Source organism: Somniosus microcephalus, chromosome 9 (genome assembly GCF_052327205.1).
Source record: "Somniosus microcephalus isolate GS21.2 chromosome 9, FLI_Smic_1.0, whole genome shotgun sequence".
Lineage (NCBI taxonomy): Eukaryota > Metazoa > Chordata > Chondrichthyes > Squaliformes > Somniosidae > Somniosus > Somniosus microcephalus.
The window spans coordinates 125,464,588-125,482,263 of record NC_140995.1 but is presented as its reverse complement, the minus strand read 5'-3'; the positions used below and the strand labels follow the sequence as shown (position 1 = coordinate 125,482,263).

Below are 17,676 nucleotides of genomic sequence, written 5' to 3'. Positions count from 1 at the left end.
AAAAATAATAAACCTGTGGAAAAACTGTTTTAATTTTAATTAATTCACCACTTACCTTGTAAAAAGCAGGCCTTACGCCTGCTTTTTAAATGTGTAACTTCTGCAGACTTACCCTCCCAGGAAAACCTGTAAAAAAAAAACTAAGTTCGATGCGCACACGCAGCCTCTCCTGCGCACGCGTTCGAACTCTGAACCCCTTCTTTCAGGGGAACGGAAGTGCCGGTTTCCTGCGCATGCAGGAAACCGGCACTTCCATTGAGCTTACGGGTGAGTACCCCGTGCATACTCACCCGTGGAGACCCGAATTTCTGGGCCCAAGATGTTTTAAAAAAGTCTCAACTCATTCAAGTGTTAAACTGGATACCAGATATGTGATCTGATCATTTAAGGGCAAATTTAAAAGCAGATGTCTGAAGTGGAGAGAGTTTGAGCTCAGGGAACTGGACTCATGGAAGATACAACTGGATGCTGTAATGGGGAGACTGTAGAGTTGGCATTCTGAAAGGCCAAAATCAAATGACTGAGGGGACTTCTTCATCCAAAGCTATCAATAATATAGGCCCGGAATTTGCAATGAGAATAACGGTGAGGCTATCAGCACTCACCGTTATAATGAAGGAAATCTGACAGCAACTTCTGGAGTATGCACATGCGCAGTTAAACGCGTAAAATCGGGAAGTTGCTGTCAGAGATACCCTGTTCCTCCAGAATGTACTGTTGGAGTCCTCGCCGATAGTCATTTCAATGTGGAGTCGAACGGCATAAACTTAGGTACTTGCCCACTAAAATGGCTGAAAAAGTTTGGGCTGGTGCATTAACGGCGTGTTAAGTGATAATTACTGAAGAACAACCTCTCTAACTCTGAAAAATTAATTTTACAAGTGTGGACTCTCATTCTCAGAAAATTAGTGTTGGAGATTTTTTTTAAATGAAAATTTACTTCTACTTTTTCAGTCTGTCCCCAGTAAAACGTGTATTCTGTCCCATCCAAGTTCTTTCCCGCCAATACAAGTTTGTTCCGTTAAGTCCAAGAGCTGCAGACTTCAGTGTATCTGATGCACAAATTGCTTGGCCATTCAACACCAGAACTGGCTTGGCACACATCAAGCATTATTGGGCTTTGCTCTCCTTTGCCAAAACCACTCCAGGATCATTCTGGAGAGCAAAGATAACGCCATGGTTCTTTTTGCCATGACCAACCATCTCCTTATACCCCTCTATCCTGCCCCCTCCACCAAGTTACTTTTATCACTAAGAACATAAGAAATAAGTGCAGGAGTAGGCCATTTGGCCCTTCGAGTCTGCTCCGCCATGCAATAAGATCATGGCTGATCTTCAACCTCATCTCCGCTTTCCTGAACTATCCCCATATTCAATTCCCTTAATATTCAAAAATCTATCAATCTCTGCCTTAAATATACTCAACTGAGCCTGCAGTCCTCTGAAGAAATTTCTCCTCATCCTAATATTGAGACCATCCATTCAACTGCCTTTGTCACATGCCCCCTTCTTCCCACCAGGCCAAACCTTTCCACAGGCTGCCCTAGCTCGGATCTCACATTTTGCTTCAGCTTTTCTCCTTGTACCCTCTGAGCTCATCTTGTCCACGGGACCCATTTCCTGCTCCCTTGACCCCATTCCCACTAAAGCTCCCTTCCTGGTCCCCATGCTGGCTGACATTGTAAATGGTTCCCTTTCCTCAGGCACTGTCCCCCATCCTTTCAAAGCAGTCATAATCCTGCCCATCTTAAAAAAATGACTCTCGACCCCTCGGTCCTTGTCAACTATTGCCCCACCTCCAACCACCTTTTCCCTTTCCAAAGTCCTTGAACATGTTGCCACCTCCCAAACTATGCCCATCTTTCCTGCACCTCCAGGTTTGAATCTCTCCAATCAGGTTTCCACTCCTGCTACATCACTGAAACAGCTCGAATCAAAGTTACAAATGATAGCCTCCAACTGTGGTGAATATTCCTTCTTCGACCTCTCTGCAGCCTTTGAAACAGTCAGCCATACCATCCTCCTCCAACATCTCTCCTCTGTTGTCCAGCTGAGTGAAATTGCCCTTGCTTGGTTCCACTCTTAGCTATTCAACTGTAGCCAAAAGATATCCAGCAATTATTTCTCTTCCCGCTCCCTGCACTGCTTCCCCTGGAGTTCCCCCAAGGATCCATCATTGGCTCCCCCAGCTACATGTTGCCAGTTGGTGACATCACCCTCAGACCTCGGGTGACTGTCTGTGTGGAGTTTGCACATTCTCCCCGTGTTTGCGTGAGTTTCCTCCGGGTGCTCCAGTTTCCTCCCACAGTCCAAAGATGTGCGGGTTAGGTTGATTGGCTATGATAAAAAATTGGCCCTTAGTGTTAGGGGGGATTAAATACGTGGGGTTATGGGGATAGGGCTTGGGTGGGATGGCTGTCGGTGTAGGGACCGGGTGCTAGGGCTTGGATGATCAGCCATGATCTCGTTGAATGGCGGAGCAGGCTCGAAGGGCCGAATGGCCTACTCCTGCTCCTATCGTCTATGTTTCTATGACATGGCATCAGGTTCCACATGTACACCGACAACACCTATCTCTACCTCTCCACCTCTTTACTCCTCCACTGCATTTGTGCTCTCAGATCGCTTGTCTGACATCCAGTCCCAGATGGGCCATAACTTCTTCCAGTTAAATACTGAAGAAAAAAAATCGAAAGCATCGTCTTTGATCCCCGCCACAAACTCTGTACCCTTGCCACCAATTTCATCTTCCTCCCGGACACCAGCTCAGGTTGAACCAGGCTGCTTGCAACCTCAGCATCCAACTTGACCTCGAGCTGAGCCTCTGACCCCATATGGTCTCAATCATAAGACCACCTACCTCCAACCCTAATGTTGCCTGCCTCTGCCTGTCTGCTGCTAAAAACTCTCATTCATGTCTTAGTCACCTCTGGACTCAACTATTCTCCAAAGGTTCCCTGACTGGCCTCTCATCCCATCCTCTACTGTAAACTTCAATCATCCAAAACCCTGCAGCCCATTTCCTATTGCACACCTACTCCCACTCACCCATCGCTCCAGTCATTGCTGTTTTACATTGGCTCCCTCTACCCAAAGCCTCAAATTTAAAATTATCATCCCTTATTGGCCTTGCCCCTCCCTATCTCTTGTGGGTTCAAGTCCCACTCGAGACTTGAGCACAAAAATCTAGGCTGACACTCCAGTGCAGTGCTGAGGGAGTGCTGCACTGTTGGAGGTGTCGTCTTTCGGATGAGATATTAAGCTCTCAGGTGGACGTAAAAGATCCCAAGGCACTATTTCAAAGAAGAGCAGTGGAGTTATCCCCGGTGTCCTGACCAATATTTATCCCTCAACCAACATAAAAACAGATTATCTGATCGTTATCACATGGCTGTTCGTGGGAGCTTGCTATGCGCAATTGGCTGCCACATTTCCTACATTACAACAGTGACTACACTTCAAAAGTACTTCATTGGCTGCAAAGTGCTTTGGGACGTCCTGAGGTTGTGAAAGATGCTATATAAATGCAAGTCTTTCTTTTTATAACTTCTTCCAGCCATACAATCCAAGAACTCTCCATTCCCCCAACTCTGCCCTTTCGTTCATAACCCTCCGAGGAAAGAAATTCCTCCTCATCTCAGTCTTAAATGGCCAATCCCTTATCCTGAGACTATGCTCCGCTAGTTCTAGACTCTCCAGCCAGGGGAAACAACCTCCCAGCATCTTCCCTGTCAACCCCTTTCAGAATCTTATATGTTTCAATGAGATCACCTCTCATTCTTCGAAACCCCAGAGAGTATAGGCCCAATCTACTCAATCTCTCATTAGGACAACCTGCTCAGCCGAGAGATCAATTTCATCACCCCACTTAATATCTCCTTTTGTGGCTATGCGTCCATTTTTGTCTTGATTATACCGCGGGATTTTTTCTACATTAAAAGGTGCTATATAAATACAAGCTGCAGTTCAATTGACAGCACTTTCACCTCGAGTCAGGAAGCTATGGGTTCAAGCTCAATTATGAAGTTGAGCATATATTCTAGGTGGATACTTTGGGGCATTCATAAAGAAATTCTACATTGTTGGAGGTGCCACCTTTCCACTGAGATGTTAACCAAGGCCCCATCTACTTGCTTAGGTGGATATAAAAGACTCCATGGCATTATTTTAAGAGGAACAGGGTATTCGCCCTGTCCTGGCCAACATTCACCAATACCAAAAACAGATTATCTGGTCTTTCGTTCATTTGCTGCTTGTGGGATCTTGGTGTGCAAATTAGCCATCATGTTTTCCTATGTAACAACACAACTGCATTTAAAAAAAAAAAGCAATCCATTGGTTGTAAAGCATTTTGCTCCAAGGACATGAGGAGGCACCTTATGAATGCAAGTGCTTTATTTCTTACAGAATCAGAATGATACAGTACACGAGGCCATTCCCATTCGGCCAATCTTGTCCATGCCGGCACTTTGGTAAAGCTATCCAATTATTTCCCATACTGTAACTGATTTAATCTCTTCTGGAGATCTTTCCCTTGTGTTATTTCAAATCTCACTCTGTAACCCCATGCAGCCCATCTCTGCCTCCTCCCAAAGATATACAAATAAGTCTGCCGTGGCAGACGAATTGTTTCAGGCTGCTCTTGTCCTATTGAACTAATCTCCTTGCAACTATAATGTATTTCTTCTGGTTATCCAGTCCCTACCCTTCTAGACCCATGACTTCTCAAATGCCCTCGACAGCTTTAATAATTTCAGATATTCCAGCCACTATCATTTCCTTTTCACCATGGACATACAGTCTCTCGACACCTTCGTTCCTCACCACTTCTTCCTTGAATAGCAGCCCAGTTTACATTCACCATCCTCCTCCACTTGGCTGAGCTCGTTCTCCCCTTGAAAATGTTTCCACTCGCTCTCTCTAGATAAAAAGGTGCTGCTATGGGAACTCACGAGTCCTAGACAGCTGTGTCCTTTTGCAGGGTATATGGAACAATGTTTCAATTCTACTCGGGCCCTTTCCGAGCTCGCTCTCAATATACTGACAACCGTGTTGGTCCGGCTTCATGCTCTCACTCTGATCTAGAGGATTTTATTTGCTGTGCTTCAGATTTCTACCCATCCTTCGTGGTCCATTTCTGACTCTCTTCCTGAACTTTCCTCTTTCCAGGTCTAGCAATGGGCTTTCCACAGAAATCTATTACAAGCTTACTGCTTCCAAAACTACCTGGATTATGCTTCTTCCCACTCCACTCCCAGTAAAGACTCCATCCATCTCCTTCACATTTGCTCTGTTGATTTCCACTTTTAGCACCAAACTTTCCCCTCCACAGTAGTCAAGAGGACCGTTGACCATCTAAGTCCAATTTCTTAGCCTGTCCCACTCCTACTACAGCTACAACAGAGTCCCTCTTGTCCTCATCTTTCACACCTCCCTCCATGGTCTCCAGATCATCTTCTGCAATGTACAGCACATTTTCCCTATCCCACTTTGTGGGAAACCAATCCCTCTGTAATACCCTTGTTTACTCTTCCAGCACCCCGACTTCCAGCTGCCCTTCTCTTGGTATCTTACTGTGCAACGGTAGGATGATCAACACCTATCCATTTACCTCTGCCCACACCAACTCCAGGGCCTCTTCCATTTGAGATTACATGGCCTTCCTCTAATCTAGTGTACCCTGTTCACAGCTCAGTGCAGTCGCCTCTAAATTGGGGAAATCAAACACAGATTAGGTGGCCGCTTTGCCAAGCACCTTTCTTGTGTCAGCTCCCTGTGTATTTCCAACATTGTGGGGGGTTTTTTCCCCCCATCAGGAGTATACTGTTGTTACATCCCAATAGAATGGAACATGAACATTAACCTTGTTCAAATTATTAATTGCACTCCATTCTGCTTTTGACTAGCATCCCACCAGTCTTAAATAAATTATTGCTAAATCCAACTATATCTCAAAATGATGTTTGGATAAATTTTTACCTCTCCAGGTCGGATTTTAATATAGAAATTGCTTCGTTTGTAAGAAATTTTAAGAATTTTTGGCCAAGCAAAGCGGTTAATTCGGAGACGATCCTTGTAGATGAGCAGTCCATTTGCACATATACCCAACATAATATCCACTCCTTCTGAATCCTATTTAAAAAAACAAAAAAAAACAGTAAAGTTGGTTAAAATATCAACATTGCATTGGGGTGTCTTGAGCATACTAAAGGCCAATCTTCCAAGATAAATTGGCAGTCAAATATAACTCACTTGCAATACAAATATCTCCAGGGTAGAGTATAATTTTTTGAATGTGTGTCCTTTCAAATTATTTAAGGTTAATTATTGGATAACTGGTGGGACACCAGATGAGAATTAAATAAGCGTGACCGTAAAATCAACAAAAAATAAAAAACAACCTTGAAATTGATTACTTCCTCCAGGTATTCACAAAAGAGGATATAAAAACAGAAAATGCTTGAAATACTCAGCATCTGCAGAGAGAGAAACAGAGTTCATTTCAGGTTGATGACCTGTCACAAAAGAGGACATGACCTCTCCAAGTAGTGATATCCCAAGTAGAAATATTGACTTCAATATAAATGAGATGGAAGTCCCAGAAAGGCTAAACAGACTCGAAACAAATAAATTACCGGTGATGGATGGGTATTTGTCCAAGTGCATTAAGACAGTTAATGAACACCAATAGAAGTGCCAGTAGACTGAAAAAAATATATGGTGCTCATTTTCCAAAAGGGTAACAAAGCAGGTGCAGACAATTACAGGCCCATAAGTCTTGCTTCAATAACATCTAAAATAATGGAACTGATTAAACTTGGGTTGTCTGCACCAAAACCACTGAATAAACAGCAGTGAACATGGATACAGAAGGGGGAAGATTTTGACCAACCTAGCTCCTCGACTTTTTGAAGAAGTTACATCCCAAGTGAAACTTGGAAAGGCCTAACCAAAGCTCCACAAAAAAATCTACTGTTTAAGCTTAAAGTAGTGAGGATTTAGAGTAAACCTCAAGCATGGATAAAGAAACTGGCTTGTGTAGGAAACATGGGTACGTGTTAGGGAGAAGTAGTGCTGAGTGGATTGCCCCAGGGATTGGTATTGGGGTGAATATGGTGTCAAAATTACAGCAACGACTTGGATTGAGAAACTCAAATGAATTGGTCAACTTTTACAGATGATACCAAACTGGAGGGAGCAGTAGATTCTGAGGTGGCAGCTTGGGAAATCCAAAGTGAATTGGACAAAATATGTAAGTGGGCAGAATAATGACATATTAAATTTAATATGGACAAACGCAAAGTACTGCACTGAGGAAGAAAAAATGGGCAATGTACTCAGCTCCATGGGTGTTGACATAGCTGTGGAAGAAACTGAAAGGAATCATGGGGTTTTACCAGACTTGACTCTCAAAAGCCTAACCATTGCAGAGCAGCAATCAACAAAGCAAATAGAATTCTGACCAATAGAACAACCACCAGTTGCATTTATATAGCGCCTTTAATATAGAAACATTTCCCAAGATGCTTCACAAATGTGTAACCAGAAACAGAGTACAAGGCAGATGAAGTTATGCTCAAGCTTTATACTTCTTTAGTCAGACCAACTCTTAGTATTGTGTCCAGTTTTGCTGGAAACATTCAAACATTTTAGAAGAGAGGCAAATGAAACCTGGAAAATCTGGCCTAGAGGAACCACTTACTGACATCAAGAATTCAGATAACTAGATTCCTAAATGGGAGAAATGCTCACACTGTAGTCCAAAGGAATGCTTTGAAGCCCTCTTCTGCCTTTCAGTTGATGGAAAAAAAATCTACTTGAAGATCAAGGAAATACCCAGTGGCCTTGGATGGTGCGCTATGGTGGCGCTGGGAATGGAACTATTGCAATTTGGATCAGTGTCGCAAATAATGTGGGCACTTTGGTAGCCATTTTAACCAGCCATTTACCAAGATAAGCTACTCCTCAACTGTGAAAGAACTAGTTTGCTTCTTTGTACAGATTGAAAGAGAAGCAAATTATATATTTGAGAGTTTTACTATTGTTAGTTGTAGACATGCATGACGTATTGGTTGAGATTGTGTGAGCATCTCTATCGGTGTTTGATTTAACACACAAAAAGGTGATAAAAGTGGGATACTGAAAATGAATAGCATTCTTAGAATGACAGGCTGTTTTCAGTTGCTGCTTGAAGGATGGAATGAAGCTGGTACAAAGTTATAAAGGAAGACAAAAGGAACTGAATTTGCCATAGCAATAACCAGAATTTTGCACAGCGAAGCTGGAGACTAATTTAATTCGAGATGTTTCAAGCATGTTAATTAGCCATTAATGAGTTTCTTCTTTGCATGTTTTTATATACACTGCACGTTTACTATTTACTGAGTTTTGCACTTCATATTAGCTGTTTTATTGTAAATAAAGTTAGGTGTGTTAGTCTATAAAATTCCAGTCTATGTGATTGCATTTGCCATGTCAAAGAGAGCTTGAAAAGTACAGTGCAAGGCTATATTAAATCCAGTAAGCAGATTACTGCAAGTGGAAGGATTGTCAGTTACTCAAGCATGCATCTCTGAGGACCAAGTACAGAAAAGATACAGCTTACAGATTGAACATAAACTCCATTTGAGAACCAATTTTAGCCTACTGAAAGAAATGCTTTTAATCAAAAAAAAACTAGTTATCATACCTAGTTTGCAACCAAAAGCAAGATACAAGAAACCACTTTAAATTATGGTGGTCACATTAGTGAAAGTGATAAAATCATGAAGAGCAGTATAAATAAGGGAGGTTAGAGTGCAGTTTGTCACAGAGTGCAGCTTGGCACAGAGTGAACAACTTGGGAGTTTGGTGAAGTGGGGGAAGGAGGTGCTTGCTTTTCCTAACTTCTCCTGCAGAGTGGCAGCGGACCTGAGCGGGAGCAGACTGAGGCCCGAGAGCGGGAATAAAAGCATCAGCAGACCTGCATCAACAAGAGAGAACGGCAGCGAGATGTCACAGGTAAGGTAGGTAAGTGATTGGTAGTGACTGTGGGCTAAGTTTTAAGTTAATATATAACATAACTAAATTTTAAAAACTGAACTTAATTTGATTAATTTAATAAACTAAACGTGGTAAATAATTTGATCAACACTAAACTAATTAAATAAATAAAATAATGGGAGAACAGGAGATGTGTTGCTGCTGCAATATGTGGGAGCTTGTGGACATTTTTGTCCAGGGCCACTACATCTGCAGTTTGGGGAGCTTCGGCTCAGAGTTGAGGAGCTGGAGTCCGAGCTGCAGACATTGCGAGACATTAGGGAGGAAGAAAGTTACCTGGACCTTTTGCTCCTGGAGGCAGCCACACCCCTTAGATTAAATACTTCAGAATTGACACGTGGTCAGGGACAGGAGGGTGTGACTGCGAGTGAGGCAGGTACGGGGATCCAGGAGGTAGTATTGCAGGAGCCTCAGTCCCTGCACTTGTCCAATAGATTTGAGGTTCTTGCAACCCTTGTGGACAACTGCGGGGAGGACGAGCAAACTGACCACAGCACCGTGATACAGGAAGCTGTTCAAGTGAGAGGAGTAAAAAGGAAGGTGGCTGTAGTAGGCTGCAGTATAGTTAGGGGGATAGACACTGCTCTCTGCAGCCAGGAGCACGAGTCCTGAAGGCTATGTTGCCTGCCACATAGGTACCAACAACATAGGTAGGACAAAGAAAGAGGTTCTGCTGAGAGAGTTTGAGCAGCTAGGAACCAAACTGAAAAGCAGAACCACAAAGGTCATAATCTCTGGATTATTACCAGAGCCAGGGACGGACTACACTTGAACCATGCTGGGACCAGAGATCTAGCAAATCGAATAACTAGGGAGGTAGATGGGGCTTTAAACTAAATAAGGGAGAGGGGAGGTGGTGTCCCGGTGGAGAGAAATCTAGAATGCTAAAGAGAAAAGACAAGGAAACAGTGCAGGAAAGTGATGGGGTAAGGGTCCGGGTAAGAAAAAATGGTAAGACAACAAATAGGGTCATAGTACAAAAAAAGGTTAAGATGTCTAAAAATGTTAAAAAGACAAATCTAAAGGCACTGTATCTGAATGCACGAAGCATTTGTAATAAGGTAGACGAATTAACAGTGCAAATAGATGCAAACAGATACGATATAATTGTGATTAGAGAGACATGGCTGCAGGGTGACCAAGGCTGGGAGCTGAATATCCAAGGATATTCAATATTTAGGAAGGACAGGCAAAAAGGAAAAGGAGGTGGGTGGCGTTGTTAATAAAGGATGAAATCAGAGCAATAGTGAGAAAGGATATTGGCTCAGAAAATCAAGATGTAGAATCAGTCTGGGTGGAGCTAAGAAGCACCATGGGGCAGAAAACATTGGTGGGAGTTGTCTATAGGCCTCCAAACAGTAGTGGTAATGTAGGGGATGGCATCAAACAGGAAATGAGAGATGCATGTAACAAGGATACTACAGTAATCATGGGTGACTTTAATCTACATATAGACTGGCCAAACCAAATTAGCACTAATACTGTGGAGGATGAATTCCTGGAGTGTGCATAAGATGTTTTTTTTAGGCCAGTACGTTGAGGAGCCAACTAGGGAACAGGCTATCCTAGATTGGGTATTGTGTGAGGAGAAGGGGTTAATTAATAATTTTGTTGTGCGGGGTCCTTTAGGGAAGAGTGACCATAATATGATAGAATTCTTCATTAAGATGGAAAGTGAAGAAGTCCAATCTGAAACTAGGGTCCTAAGTCTAAACAAAGGAAACTACGAAAGTATGAGTGAGTTGGCTGTGATAGATTGGGGAGCTTCATTAAAAGGTACGACAGTGGATAGGCAATGGCTAACATTTAAGAAACAAATGCATGAATTGCAACAGTTATACATTCCTTTCTGGTGCAAAAACACAAAAAAGGAAAAGCTGCCCAACCATGGCAAACAAAAGAAATTAAGGATAGTATTAGATCCAAAGAGTCGTCACAAAGTTGCCAGAAAAAGTAGTAAGCCTAAGGATTGGGAGCAGTTTAGAATTCAGCAAAAAAGGACCAAGAGATTGATTAAGAGGGGAAAAAGAGAGTAAACTTGCAAGGAACATAAAAGTGGATTGTAAAAGCTTCTACACGTATGTAAAAAGAAAAAGATTAATGAAGACAAATGTAGGTCCCTTACAGTCAGAAACTGGAGAATTTATAATGGGGAACAAGGAAATGGTTAAGCAATTAAAACAAATATTTTTTGGTTCAGTCTTCACAGAAGAGGACACAAATAACTTCAGAAATGCTAAGGAACCAAGGGTCTAGTGAGAAGGAGGAATTAAAGGAAATTAGTAACAAAAGTGTGCTGGAGAAATTAATGGGACTGAAATCCCCAGGGCCTGATAATCTGCATCCCAGAGTACTAAAAGAGGTAGCCATGGAAATAGTGGATGCATTGGTTGTCATCTTCCAAAATTCTATAGATTATGGAACAGTTCCTGCAATTTGGAGGGTGGCAAATATAACCTCACTATTTAAAAATGGAGGGAGAGAGAAAACAGGGAACTACAGACCGGTTAGCCCAACATCAGTAGTAGGGAAAATGCTAGAGTCTATTATAAAGGATGTGATAACAGGACACTTGGAAAATATCAACGGGATTAGACAAAGTCAAAATGGATTTATGAAAGGAAAATCGTGTTTGACAAACCTACTGGAGTTTTTTGAGGATGTAACTGGTAGAATAGACAAGGGAGAACCAGTGGATGTGGTGAATTTGGATTTGCAGAAGGCCTTTGATAAAGTCCCACATAAGAGGATAATGTGCAAAATTAAAGCACATGGGATTGGGGGTAATATACTGGCATGGATTGAAAATTGGTTAACAGACAGGAAACAGAGCAGGAATAAATGGGTCTTTTTCGGGGTGGCAGGCGGTGACTAGTGGGGTACCGCAGGGATCAGTGCTTGGGCCCCAGCTATTCACAATATATATTAATGATTTGGATGAGGGAACCAAATGTAATATTTCCAAGCTTGCTGCCGACACAAAACTAGGTGGGATTGAGAGTTGTGAGGAGAATGCAAAGAGGCTTCAAGGCGATTTAGACAAGTTGAGTGAGTGGGCAAATACATGGCAGATGCAGTATAACGTGGATAAATGTGAAGTTATCCACTTCGGTAGGAAAAACAGAAAGGCAGAGTATTATTTAAATGGTGATAGATTGGGAAATATTGATGTACAAAGGGACCTGGGTGTCCTTGTACACCAGTCACTGAAACCAAACATGCAGGTGCAGCAAGAGTTAGGAAGGCAAATGGTATGTTGGCCTTCATTGCAAGAGGATTTGAGTACAGGAGCAAGGATGTCTTATTACAGTTATACAGGGTCTTGGTGAGACCACACCTGGAGTACTGTGTGCAGTTTTGGTCTCCTTACCTAAGAAAGGATATACTTGCTATAGAGGAAATGCAGCGAAGGTTCACCAGACTGATTCCTAGGATGGCAGGACTGTCGTATGAAGAGAGATTGGGTCGACTATGCCTGTATTCACCAGAGTTTAGAAGAATGAGGGGGGACCTTATGGAAACGTCTAAATTTAGTCAGAATGGATGCAGGGAGGATGTTTCCCCTGACTGGCGGGTCTAGAACGAGGGGTCACAGTCTCAGGATACGGGGTAGGACATTTAGGACCGAGATGAGGAGAAATTTCTTCAGAGGGTGGTGAACCTGTGGAATTCTCTACCACAGAAGGCTGTGGAGGCCAAGTCACTGAATATATTTGAGGAGATAGATTTCTAGGCACAAAAGGCATCAAGTGGTCTGGGGAAGAGAGCGGGAATATGGTATTGAGATAGAGGCTCAGCCATGATCATACTGACCGGCGGAGCAGGCTCAAAGGGCCAAATGGCCTACTCCTGCTCCTTTTTTTTCACCTATGTTTTCTATCTCAGGTCAGAGGTTGGGTATTCTGAGACGAGTGGCTCACCTTCAGACTCCCCAAAACATATCCACACCTACAAGACACAATTCAGGAGAGTGACAAATACTCTCCACTTGCTTGGATGGGTACAGCTTAAATAACACTCAAGAAGCTCGACACTATCCAGGACAAAGCAGTTCACTTGTTCGGCACCCCATCCACTGGCTTAACGATCGATTCCCTGCATCACTGGTGCACCGTGGCTGTAGTATGTGCCATCTACAGGATGTACTGCAGCAAGCTGCCAAAGCTTCTTCCGTAACACCTCCCAAACCGTGACCTCCACCACCTCCAAGAACATATGCATTGGAACACCACCACCTCCAAGTTCGCATCCAAGCCACTCACCGCCCTGACTTGGACATGATTCGGCATTTCTTCATTGTCGCTGGGTCAAGATCCTGGAACTCTACCCAATAGCATTTTGGAAATACCTTCTGGAAGCAAGCTTTTCTAAGGTCCCTGCTGGATTTCCTGGCAGGACAATTAATTCTCAGTCATGAGAGTTAAAGGACTGCATTTTTGTTGGGGGTGGGGGGGTCAAAGATGGTGGCACTGGACCAACTTTTACTGCACCTTAGCTGCCATGCCCAGGATTGCATGGATGATTTGCTGATGCTCCAGCTTCTTAAAGAATTCCAGCATAGGAGTTCTGCAAACAAGTTCTTGCCCGAAAAGGGAAACGTCAGCACCTGAGTTAACAACTTGGGTGGAATCTAAAGATCCAGACATACATCAAAAGCTGCACCCAGAGTTGTCCATGGCCAACTGTTACATCAAAAATGCAGGCTGACTAATGTTACCAGCTCAAACTTAAATTGACTATGGAGGTGGGGGAAGAGGAAATGTGCATTGGGGACTCATCATTTCAATTATAATGTTTAGCTAAGAACCTAACCGAGGGTATTCAGGATTAAATGACTCACATCTAAAGTATTTTAAGTTTGCTATGCATAAAACTGTCTCCAGTGTCTCTTTCAGTTCCTTCAAAAGGAGCAGCCCAGGCTTTACCCTGCACTGGGAACCTCTTACATTCTTTTTAGGTTCAAACAAAGTGTATCACCAAATTTTCTAGAGACTGAATAAACAAGTCTCCACCAGAGACCTACAGAACAAGTTAAAATGTGTCCAGTTAGATACTGCAGCAACTACCGTTAACCCACACAATTTTACTTCTAATGGGTATGTTCACCAAGTCCAGAATGGTATTTCTTATGTTCATTAATAACTAGGCATTCTTATTATGAACACAGCTAGCTTTTGCTAGTTACTTTATTGAGCACATGTGGACTAGGTACTGTATCTGTAGAGGCTTCCATCTTGACTGCTGCCTTGTGGGTAGCCTAGTGCCTCATGGGTAATGTAGTCTTTATATATACAGCTGGGTAGTGTAGTCTTATATACAGCTCTACTGCTCCACCTAGTGTCCACTATAGAATGACATGTTATTGATCATTACAGTATTCACACTTATATCCAGGGCTGAAAGTTGCACATTAAACTGTGAGGTAATTAGTTGGAATGCATGATGGCTCCTGGACAAGCAGCTTCCTAGGGAGCTCCTCGCTGTGCACCTCTATCCTTAGCCATCCTTTGCCCTTTCTCCAAGCTCCTCTCTTCCACTCGAAGTTCCCCTGGCTCGAATAGTGGTTGTACTTTAACCCAAACTACAAGTTGACTGCTAGTTTAAAGTGCCCACTGCCCATCTCTCAACCATGCTTGCTCTTTACTTTCCTCAGTGAGCAGTGGATCTTTTCTCAAATTTGGCTTCCAAATTCCTGGACTTCTCTGAACATCAAGACTATGCTTCTGCACTGGACTGCACCACAAGACTCAGCTGCTGTGTCTCTGATATGCTGCTCAGTTGCTTAAATTTTAAAGTAGCTTGGCCTAGCCTACAGCCCATCCCCCACCACTGCTGTTACCTGCTGAGCCTTGAACTGTCCTACTGGTTTTTCAGCTTCAGCTACAGTCTGGCTTCTGGCCAGTGATTCACTCTCCTGGGCTGAAGTAAATTTCTCCGCCACTTCTGGATCTTATGCGGACCTCCAACTTTGCCACAGTTTTTGCTGCCCCACAACCAATTCTGCACACCTTCTGGATCTTCTTCCGATACGCTGCCCTTCAAATAGCTTCTGGACTCACTCGCCCGCCACACCAGTCTCTGAACCTGGACATCAGTTCGTCGATACTGCATGCCGACTCTACCCTACCGATGTCATGATCCTGCCACGGAAGCTCTAATTCTGGACTCAGTCCTATTGTCTGTTCTCTATTCCCCGTTTACTATCAGGATATATGTATCCTAACCTTTGGTTACATAACCAAGCCTATGTAACTTAAGTTTTCCGTGTCCATTCACGTGCGCGTTTTGGCTGCCGCTCCGGACCCGAGTCCGAGTCCATCACTTCTTTATCCACTTTCCCCCCACCCCCCTTTTTTCTTTTCTCTTCATCCCTCTCTCCTGTCGTCATGCCTCTTTCCACTTCTCCCCTCTCGGGTACTCTGCCCTCCCAAATCCCTACCCCAACCTTTCAGCACTCCTTGACCTTCCTACTCTCCTGCCACCGTCCCAAGCTTGACTCCCTCTTAGATAAGCCTACAGCTTCCCTCTGTGCCTCTCTTGGCACTCATCACTGCCTCATGAGCAGCAACCCCAACTGCCCCATCCTACTCTCTCGCCGACCTTCCTGCCCAGCGCGCCCGCTGGGGGCTTATCTATCCTACCTCCTTCCCACCCCACTCACCCTTCTCAATGCTGACCTTGTGGACTCTGCCACTGGATCAGTTATCACTGCCCCTCTTCACATCTCCTTCCAGAATGTCCGTTCATTTATGAACAAGGCCTTTGCCATCCATGAGCTTTGTGGATAAATGCATCAACATCATGACCTTGACGGAAACTTGGCTAAGGTGTGCTGACACCTTCCTCCACCGCCGCCCCCCCCCCCGGCAAACAAATGAAGCCTCCCCGCCTGGCTATATCTTCCACCACTTGCCCCACCCAAACCACCATACAGGCACTGTGGCTCATCACTAAATCACAACTTGGTCTGTCCCCCTACTCCTACGGCACCTTCTCCTCCTTTAAGCATCTCACCTTGTTCCACCCCTCTCGCCTCATTTAAAATCTTCGTTCTCTACCGCCCACCCAAGTATCATGCCAATTGTCTCACCAATATATCTTAACCATTTTCCTCCCTCAGCACCGAGTGACTTTTCATCCTCGGTGATTTCAACCTCTATCTCAAAACATTATGCTCACTCGCCCCTCAGAGTACACTGCCCTTCTATCCTCCCTTCATATAAATTCCCCTACCCATATTCACAGCCACCCCCTTGACCATGCAATCTAACGTGGCCTCGCCACTCCCATCGTGTCAATCGCAGGCAAGGCCATCTCTGATCACTTCCTTGTATCGCTGTCCATCCACATCCTCCCCCCCCCCCACCTCCCAATCCTACTTCCTTCTGTGTCCGCCCCTGGAAAAAAAACTCCCAATTCACTGACAACTGCACATTCAAAATCTAGCCCTCCATTCACCACAACATTTCTGCATCTACCAATCTGCTCAACCACACACTCACCTCCATCTTTGATGCCCTAATCCCCATTAAAATCATTACTCTCACCCTAGTCATTGCCCCTGGTACGGCCCTCAACTCCACTCCCTTATGACCAAGGGACGCAGGCTTAAACGTCTGTGATGGACAACTGGTTTCGCCATTTATTGCCAGATCTGGCTGGAACACAAAGCACCATCGGGTCCTGCTCTCCTTTGCCAAAACTGCTCACTATTCCAAGATCATCTTGGAATGCAAAGATAATTCCTGGCTTCTTTTCTCTACTGTAAACAGTCATCTTAAACCCCTCTCCCCTACCTCCTCCACCCTCACCAACAAGTGTGAGGAGCTCACTGACTTCTTTTGTCACCAAGATTGAGACCATGCATTCAGCTGCCTCTGCCGCTTCCCTCCCTTTCCCTAGCCCACCTGGCCAAACTTTCTGTAAGGTTCCCCCCTGCCCTTAACTTGCATCTTTCTCTAGTTCCTCGCCTATCTCTCAGAGCTCATCTTGTCAATAAGCCAATCTCCTACTGCCTCGACCCGATTCCCACTAAACTGCTGACCACCCAGTTTCCATTCCTGGCCCCATGTTAGCTGATATTGTTAATGGTTCTCTCTCCTCAGGTACTGTCCCCTTCAAATCTGCCATCACGCCTCTCTACCAAAAAACAACCCTTGACCCCTCTGTCCTTGCAAACCAGTGCCCCGTTTCCAACCTCCCTTTCCTCTCCAAAGTCCTTGAACATGCTGTTGCCTCCCAAATCTGCGCCCATCTTTCCCGGAACTCCATGTTTGAATCCCTCCAAACAGGTTTCCTCCCGTCACAGTACCGAAGTAGTAACAACTTGCGTAGTAAAAAATCCAAAGGCGCTTCACAGGAGCATTAGCAAACAAAATTTGACACCGAGCTACATAAGATATTAGATGAGAGGTAGGCTTTAAGAAACGTCTTAAAGGAGGAAAGAGAGTTAGAGAGGCGGAGGTGTTTAGGGAAGTAATTCCAGATCCAAGGGCCTTAGCAGCTGAAGGCACAGCTGCCAATGGTGGAGCGAGTAAAGTCAGGGATGTTCAAGAGGCAAGAATTGGCAGAGTGCAGAGATATCGGGGGATGTAGGGCTGGAGGAGATTACAGAGATAGGGAGGGGCAAGGCCA

General features: G+C 44.2%; 1 protein-coding gene across 1 annotated transcript in view; it reads right to left on the bottom strand.

Annotated features, from left to right (window-relative positions):
• The window catches only part of epb41l2 (erythrocyte membrane protein band 4.1-like 2), a 165,497-nt gene that overhangs the window by 48,832 nt on the left and 98,989 nt on the right, over nt 1-17,676 (bottom strand). The window contains 1 exon segment of the mRNA XM_085997140.1: nt 5,980-6,132. Within this exon segment, the coding sequence (XP_085853266.1) occupies nt 5,980-6,132 (153 nt within the window).